Consider the following 8,128-nt stretch of genomic DNA (forward strand, 5'->3'; position numbering starts at 1 on the left):
AATAGAGTAGGCTGCCTATGATGGGGGGGTGAAGCAAGGGGGCAGTCATCTTTCCAAGGAAATGTACTTCCTAAATGTGAGGTTTAGAATATAGTTAACTACATTGCCTAAAAATAAATAATTTGTCTGTCTGAAAATCGTCCCACTCCTAAAAAGGTAAGCTATAAAACGAAGCTCAGGTCAAAGTGCAAGTCTCACCAATTCTGCTCTCTTCAAACTACGTCTAGCCTACTCACTGATATAGCCCAGTAATACCGAAAGCTTAATATAAAATGGCCACGTGAGAATCTCTGTTAATTTAACCTATTTCTTAGGTTATTTTTTGCACATTTCGATATTGCCAATAAGGCGCCAATTGCTGAGTCTTCACATGAGCCTAAAATAACATTGTGGGATCAGTTCTTGTGGTAGCCCGACAGAAAGACAGCTGGTGTGGGCGGGATGAATAAATCAGTCCTGTGCAGACTTCTACCTGAGTGGGCCAAGCACACACAAAAAAAGGCCCAAGCTTACAATAATGGGATAGCAGCGGGATTTGGTGATGATTCTGTAAATTTAAGCGCTTCAGCTTACGTAAGCAGCTTTTTATTTGTATTCTGTGAGTGCAGAGTCCACCATATGCTATGTAACAGGGTGAGAGAGAGGCCTATGTATATGCGTAGCATGTATATGTGGACGTGAGTGTGTGTGTACATACTGGCGTTCTGCGTGCGTCTGTACCCACTAAGGACAATTCACACGCTCTCCAGCATCTGTTGGAGAGCGTGTGAATTCACACGCTCTCCACTACCTGCAGGCTTTCCTGTACCAGGACATGATGTGTGTGTGTGTGTGTGTGTGTGTGTGTGGTGTGTGTAGCTGTGAGGGTAAGTGTGAGCATGCCTATAATGCTGGAAAATCCCCCTGGGCCAGGTCACCATTCAGCACTGTCACTTGCCAAGAACACTCAGTTCCATTGGTGGATATTAGTTTGTGAGCATGTTCCATTGGTATATAGTTGTTTCTGAGAGGCGTCCTTCACTAGTAAACTATTGTCTGGGGTCTCTCTCTCTCATACACCAACTGGCAGTGCAACACGTGTAGCTGTCAGAACAAGCTGATAGATTAGGAATAGACTAGAGCACATGCAGAGGAGAGATGGAGGAAGAGGAGTTGGACACAGTCACGCATTCTACTGAGATGTTCTGCTCTCACTGTGAGAGTCTACTGGTCGGGTTGGGTGCTATCCAGACGGTCATACTGTCTTACTGTTTCTGTACCATACCAGAGGATGCGGTATTACCTGAAATGCACACAAGGGGCGCTATTTCTTGTGGTCGGAGTGTGAGAGGCAGAGACAGCAGTAGTCTAACAGGGTGACGGGCAGAGGGAGACAGCAGTAGTCTAACAGGGTGACGGGCAGATGGAGACAGCAGTAGTCTAACAGGGTGACGGGCAGAGGGAGACAGCAGTAGTCTAACAGGGTGACGGGCAGAGGGAGACAGCAGTAGTCTAACAGGGTGACGGGCAGAGGGAGACAGCAGTAGTCTAACAGGGTGACGGGCAGAGGGAGACAGCAGTAGTCTAACAGGGTGACTACCCCTCACCTTTTCCTTACCCTCATCTATCCCTTTCCTCCCCCCAACTCCACAGGCACACTGTCCAGTCTTAAAGACACACACAAAGTCCCTCCTGAAATCCCCCCCTGAAAGGGCACCAGACTGTGTAGTCTGTCAGCCCTCCAAGTCAGGAGTAAGGGGAGAGAGAGCGGTAGTGTGTGCTTGGAGTCCAGACAGAAGAGGGAGGCTGCTGGCCATGAGGGATAGATCTCTGTTTAATGAACAGTTACTGGCCAACCGTGAACACACAGAGACACAGAGAGAGGAGCAGAGCAGCTCAGGGGCTCTGCTCCCCACACACAGAGAGACAGAGAGAGGAGCAGAGCAGCTCAGGGGCTCTGCTCCCCACACACAGAGAGACAGAGAGAGGAGTGGAGCAGCTCAGGGGCTCTGCTCCCCACACACAGAGAGACAGAGAGAGGAGTGGAGCAGCTCAGGGGCTCTGCTCCCCACACACAGAGACACAGAGAGAGGAGTGGAGCAGCTCAGGGGCTCTGCTCCCCACACACAGACACACAGAGAGAGGAGCAGAGCAGCTCAGGGGCTCTGCTCCCCACACACAGAGACACAGAGAGAGGAGTGGAGCAGCTCAGGGGCTCTGCTCCCCACACACAGAGACACAGAGAGAGAGAGGAGTGGAGCAGCTCAGGGGCTCTGCTCCCCACACACAGAGACACAGAGAGAGAGAGAGGAGTGGAGCAGCTCAGGGGCTCTGCTCCCCACACACAGACACACAGAGAGAGGAGCAGAGCAGCTCAGGGGCTCTGCTCCCCACACACAGAGACACAGAGAGAGAGGAGTGGAGCAGCTCAGGGGCTCTGCTCCCCACACACAGACACACAGAGAGAGGAGCAGAGCAGCTCAGGGGCTCTGCTCCCCACACACAGAGACACAGAGAGAGGAGCAGAGCAGCTCAGGGGCTCTGCTCCCCACACACAGAGACACAGAGAGAGGAGCAGAGCAGCTCAGGGGCTCTGCTCCCCACACACTTCTCTACTCTAACATTGAGTTATCTGCCTCTCCTGGCAGACAGACTGACTGGGGTTAGAATCAGCTTTTAATTATACAGGATATCCCACAGCTGTGGAAAGATAGACATGATGATATTAACGTGAACACTGCATGCAAAGCTGTTTTTCTGCGACGGGCAGTCAGAGAGGGAGGGTTAATACTGACATCAGTATTGTGTCCCAAATGGCACCCTATTCCCGTTATAGTGCACTGCCCATAGGTCGCTGGTCTGAAGTGCATTATATAGGGAATAGGGTGCCATGAGGGATGCAGTCAGGATCAAGCTTATCAGGACTTCTCAATAGAGGACCTCTAAAAAGCTGGGGGAGGAGGAGAAGGTGAGAGAAATCAAAACCAGGTTCAAGGTTCTGTTATCTATCAGCCTGAAGTCAGCGTGTCAAAGGTGCTGTTATCTATCAGCCCGATGAAGTCAGCGTCTCAAAGGTTCTGTTATCTATCAGCCTGATGAAGTCAGCGTGTCAAAGGTTCTGTTATCTATCAGCCTGAAGTCAGCGTGTCAAAGGTTCTGTTATCTATCAGCCTGATGAAGTCAGCGTGTCAAAGGTCCTGTCCTGTTATCTATCAGCCTGATGAAGTCAGCGTGTCAAAGGTCCTGTCCTGTTATCTATCAGCCTGATGAAGTCAGCGTGTCAAAGTTCCTGTTATCTATCAGCCTGATGAAGTCAGCGTGTCAAAGGTCCTGTCCTGTTATCTATCAGCCTGATGAAGTCAGCGTGTCAAAGGTTCTGTTATCTATCAGCCTGATGAAGTCAGCGTGTCAAAGGTCCTGTTATCTATCAGCCTGATGAAGTCAGCGTGTCAAAGGTCCTGTTTTCTATCAGCCTGATGAGTCAGCGTATCAAAGGTCCTGTTATCTATCAGCCTGATGAAGTCAGCGTATCAAAGGTCCTGTTATCTATCAGCCTGATGAAGTCAGCGTATCAAAGGTCCTGTTATCTATCAGCCTGATGAAGTCAGCGTATCAAAGGTCCTGTTATCTATCAGCCTGATGAAGTCAGCGTATCAAAGGTCCTGTTTTCTATCAGCCTGAAGTCAGCGTATCAAAGGTCCTGTTATCTATCAGCCTGAAGTCAGCGTATCAAAGGTCCTGTTATCTATCAGTCTGAAGTCAGCGTATCAAAGGTCCTGTTATCTATCAGCCTGAAGTCAGCGTATCAAAGGTCCTGTTATCCATCAGCCTGATGAAGTCAGCGTATCAAAGGTCCTGTTTTCTATCAGCCTGATGAAGTCAGCATATCAAAGGTCCTGTTTTCTATCAGCCTGATGAAGTCAGCGTATCAAAGGTCCTGTTATCTATCAGCCTGATGAAGTCAGCATATCAAAGGTCCTGTTTTCTATCAGCCTGATGAAGTCAGCGTATCAAAGGTCCTGTTATCTATCAGTCTGAAGTCAGCGTATCAAAGGTCCTGTTATCTATCAGCCTGATGAAGTCAGCGTGTCAAAGGTCGTTATCCATCAGCCTGATGAAGTCAGCGTGTCAAAGGTCCTGTTATCTATCAGCCTGAAGTCAGCGTGTCAAAGGTCCTGTTATCTATCAGCCTGATGAAGTCAGCGTGTCAAAGGTTCTGTTATCTATCAGCCTGATGAAGTCAGCGTGTCAAAGGTCATGTTATCTATCAGCCTGAAGTCAGCGTGTCAAAGGTCCTGTTATCTATCAGCCTGAAGTCAGCGTATCAAAGGTCCTGTTATCTATCAGCCTGATGAAGTCAGCGTGTCAAAGGTCATGTTATCTATCAGCCTGATGAAGTCAGCGTATCAAAGGTTCTGTTATCTATCAGCCTGATGAAGTCAGCGTATCAAAGGTCCTGTTATCTATCAGCCTGATGAAGTCAGCATATCAAAGGTCCTGTTATCTATCAGCCTGATGAAGTCAGCGTATCAAAGGTCCTGTTATCTATCAGCCTGATGAAGTCAGCGTATCAAAGGTCCTGTTATCTATCAGCCTGAAGTCAGCGTATCAAAGGTCCTGTTATCTATCAGCATGAAGTCAGCGTGTCAAAGGTCCTGTTTTCTATCAGCCTGAAGTCAGCGTATCAAAGGTCCTGTTATCTATCAGCCTGATGAAGTCAGCGTATCAAAGGTCCTGTTATCTATCAGCCTGAAGTCAGCGTATCAAAGGTCCTGTTATCTATCAGCCTGAAGTCAGCGTATCAAAGGTCCTGTTATCTATCAGCCATGAAGTGAACTTGTCAGGCCATTCACTAGAGAAGTTTCAACATGCTTTTTTTTGGAAGACAGGATCGTTGCTTCTCTGGTTTGTTTGTGGAAAAGAAGAACGATTTCAAAAATGAGGCTGACAAAATACAGCGCTAAGAGCATATTCAATGAGAAAACAGCCTTTCACACTGGTCTTTTTATAGTTATTTTAACTCGTGCATATTTTCTGAGTATGTAGTAAAAGCATTTCAGCATTTAAACAAATTCACAACGGTGAGACGTGCCTTTGAGACTTTGTCAAAAGCCAAAAGAAACTACAAACAGAGAAATGCATAAGAACAAGGACGCTTCTCCTTGAATGAGAAAGTCAACAAAAGAAAAGAAACCAACAGCAAAATAGCAACAACAAATGATTAAGTGAGTCCACTTCTCCTTCATTCACTTGAATGAGAGCCAGCAGGGAAGGTCTGTGTAGCTCTCAGCAGGCAGGACCAGGCAGGACCAGGCAGGACCAGGCAGGCATAGGGACCCTGTGGCATCAGCAACAGAGACTTTACAGAGTTCACATTTCCTGGCTGCCTCCCGCCCTGCTCCACAATGACCTGTAGTAACCCTGTGTGCTGTGGGGTTACTCTAGTTCGCTCCACTGTAGAGCCTAATCAGGAAGTCACAACTCACTTCACAGTGTACAGTAGCTACAGTACAGTGCTGAATGATCTGGTTGTTTATCTTCCCCCTGCTTCTCCTCCTACAGCACATGACTGGAGTCAGAGGGAATCTGAACAGTTGAGGGTTGAGTTAGAGATTATGTTGTAATATGAATATTTAATGAGTAACATGCCCTAGATTTATTTTGCTTTCTTTTCCCATCATAACAAGACGATGTAAGGACCATAAAGAATGACTAATGTAATAAGATGGTAAGTGTGTGTGTGTGTGTGTGTGTGTGTGTGTGTGTGTGTGTGTGTGAGATACAGAACATCCATACCTAGTCTGTTCCTGGAGTATGAGATGTGGTTCCACAAAGAACTTGACTCGAAGCCGGAGTCGGCAGGGAGTCAGGTTGTCCATCTGCTGACAGATTCTGTTCCTGAGGTTGAGCCACAGGTTCTCTCCCTTACTGCCTGAGAACTGCAGGCCGAAGTAGTCCACCTCTATGATTCCTAACTTCCTACACACCTTTAGAATAGAGGAATTCAGTGTGTTAGGTTAAACGGAGCATTCAGGGGGAAACCAGTCAAACCCACAGAATAGTCACTCTATCAAAGTAAAACCTAAATTGATTTGTGAAGGCCTAAAACAAAGTTTAGAGCAGCATCTTCAATAAAACATGAGTGAGTTTACCATGTTTTTTATTTCTTTTTATTATTACTATTTGTTGCCTTTGCCATTGACTCTGTGGCTCGTACACATCAATAGCAGGCCGTAAAGCCAGTGGGAGCGTTGATGGAAAACACATTGGGATCTTTTCACCTGGTGATACAACTCACCTGTCAACAGCGACAAGAAAGAAACGAGTTACATAACGTCAAGGACAGCCTACTTCCAGACGGGACGGAGGATGAGGACTAGTATGTCAACGCGCTGTGCGCGTCATATAGAATGGATACAACTCATTACAAAACAACGCGATTAAAGCCTCCGATAAATTCACATTGGATGCTTTTATTTCCTGGTTTGATGACTAACGTTACATCCTTTCTTCATTTTTTAAATGTAATCTTTATTTAACCAGGTAGGCCAGTTGAGAACAAGTTCTCATTTACTACTGCGACCTGGCCAAGATAAAGCAAAGCAGTGCGACAAAATCAACAGAGTTACACAAACAAAAGTACAGTCTATAACACAATATAAACATGAATCTATGTACAGTCTTTGGCACCAGCAGCTCTGTGCACGCGTGATAGTATTTATTAACTGTTTCAAAACGGATTTCGCAGCCATTTGGAACTATTGTATCTTCAATGTTGATCTAGTCAACAATGGGAACCCCATTCAAGCTTCACAATAACATTGCCAATTTGCCAAGCATGCACCGGGGAACCAAATGAACTGAAGTAACCTTGGCTTGACAAAGCCTTTCCTCGCGAATATACTACCAGGAAACAACTCCCTCAGAAAGAACCTTCATAGTAACTTACCTATTTAGGAAATCACCAAATTAATGAGTTTGATTGTGTCATCAGGAACATTTTGGGGGGGCTATTTCACGGAAAATATAGCCAACTTATTTTCGACCAAAGCAACATTGTTGCACGATAGAGGAAGCGCATTTGTATTGGTGTGTAATTTTATTTTTTAACAATAATAATAATAATATTAATAATTTGTAATGCTGTGTGTGATAATGTTGGGTAGTCTATCCTATGACAGACAATGCCATTTCGAGATAACTGACGTCGGCAGAAAATCTAGCAAAAAACATTGAACTTCTGTACATCAACATTTGGATTTATCATCTCTGCAAACCAACACACAACACACAGTGTTGCGTTTCAATCCGAACATTTCACTGAAAATTACACTTGCAGGACAATATTCACTGGAATTTCACACAAATGTGTGAATAAATAACGTATTAACAACCTGAAAATGGGGAATTAAATTAGTATCCACTATCCATACCTTATTCAGACAGTCTTCACCATTCGCCTTCGTATCAACTTCCACTTCCATTACCACCGAATCCGGACGGGTAACTTGGCAAAGCATTTTGGCAATCTAATAGTTTAGCTTTGGTCTATACCTCTCTTTTTAAAAATAAACAACCTCGGTATCCCTCCTTTTGAGACCCTACATTAAAGCTTTCGTTCACTTTCGAAGCCCTCTCACTTTGTGTGATAAACACTACCTTCCAGCTGTAGGATATCAACTGCTATGCCAAAGCACTTCTTACTCGGAAGCAGCCAATGACAGAGCGTTTAGCATATTGTCAGCCACAAACCTGCCAATCCCCGTCGTGTCCGAACGAAACGGCTTTACAACGCATGACGAGGACAGCCAAGGCGCCCCCTTCTGAGTGCGCAGCTAATTTCACCTTCCACAAAAAATACGGAACCTTCACCTGCTTAGGAAGAGTTGACTATCCATGGAAATATCAGAGTAGAGTTGCTCTGAGTAAGTTGAGAGCTGCATATGAATTAATAATGCATTGAAATACTGATAGAATATAGCAACAGTGGAGGACTATGTGGCCCCAACCATTTATTTCTGTGCTTGCTTTCAAAAGCATCTGAATTGTTAATGCTAAAAGCTCCCATTGTTTTTGCCCAAATACCCTTCCTTGCCTTGTGAGCAAAGTCTATTCCTGTAAGTTGTCCTACGGTATGTCAGACAACATG

The 8,128-nt window shown here is 45.5% G+C and overlaps 1 protein-coding gene across 1 annotated transcript in view; it reads right to left on the minus strand.

Annotated features, from left to right (window-relative positions):
* Window positions 1-7,704, minus strand: part of LOC106570576 (E3 ubiquitin-protein ligase MYLIP-A) — a 30,985-nt gene extending 23,281 nt beyond the window's left edge. Inside the window, exons 1-2 of the mRNA XM_014143025.3 lie at window positions 7,413-7,704; window positions 5,776-5,966 (exon numbers count right to left, since the gene is read on the minus strand). Coding sequence (XP_013998500.1) covers window positions 5,776-5,966; window positions 7,413-7,499 — 278 coding nt within the window. The 5' untranslated portion in view covers window positions 7,500-7,704. The remainder of the gene's footprint in view (window positions 1-5,775; window positions 5,967-7,412) is intronic.
* Between the last annotated feature and the right edge of the window lie 424 nt (window positions 7,705-8,128).

Source organism: Salmo salar, chromosome 14 (assembly GCF_965601325.2).
Source record: "Salmo salar chromosome 14, fSalSal1, whole genome shotgun sequence".
In the NCBI taxonomy this organism is placed as follows: Eukaryota; Metazoa; Chordata; class Actinopteri; order Salmoniformes; family Salmonidae; genus Salmo; species Salmo salar.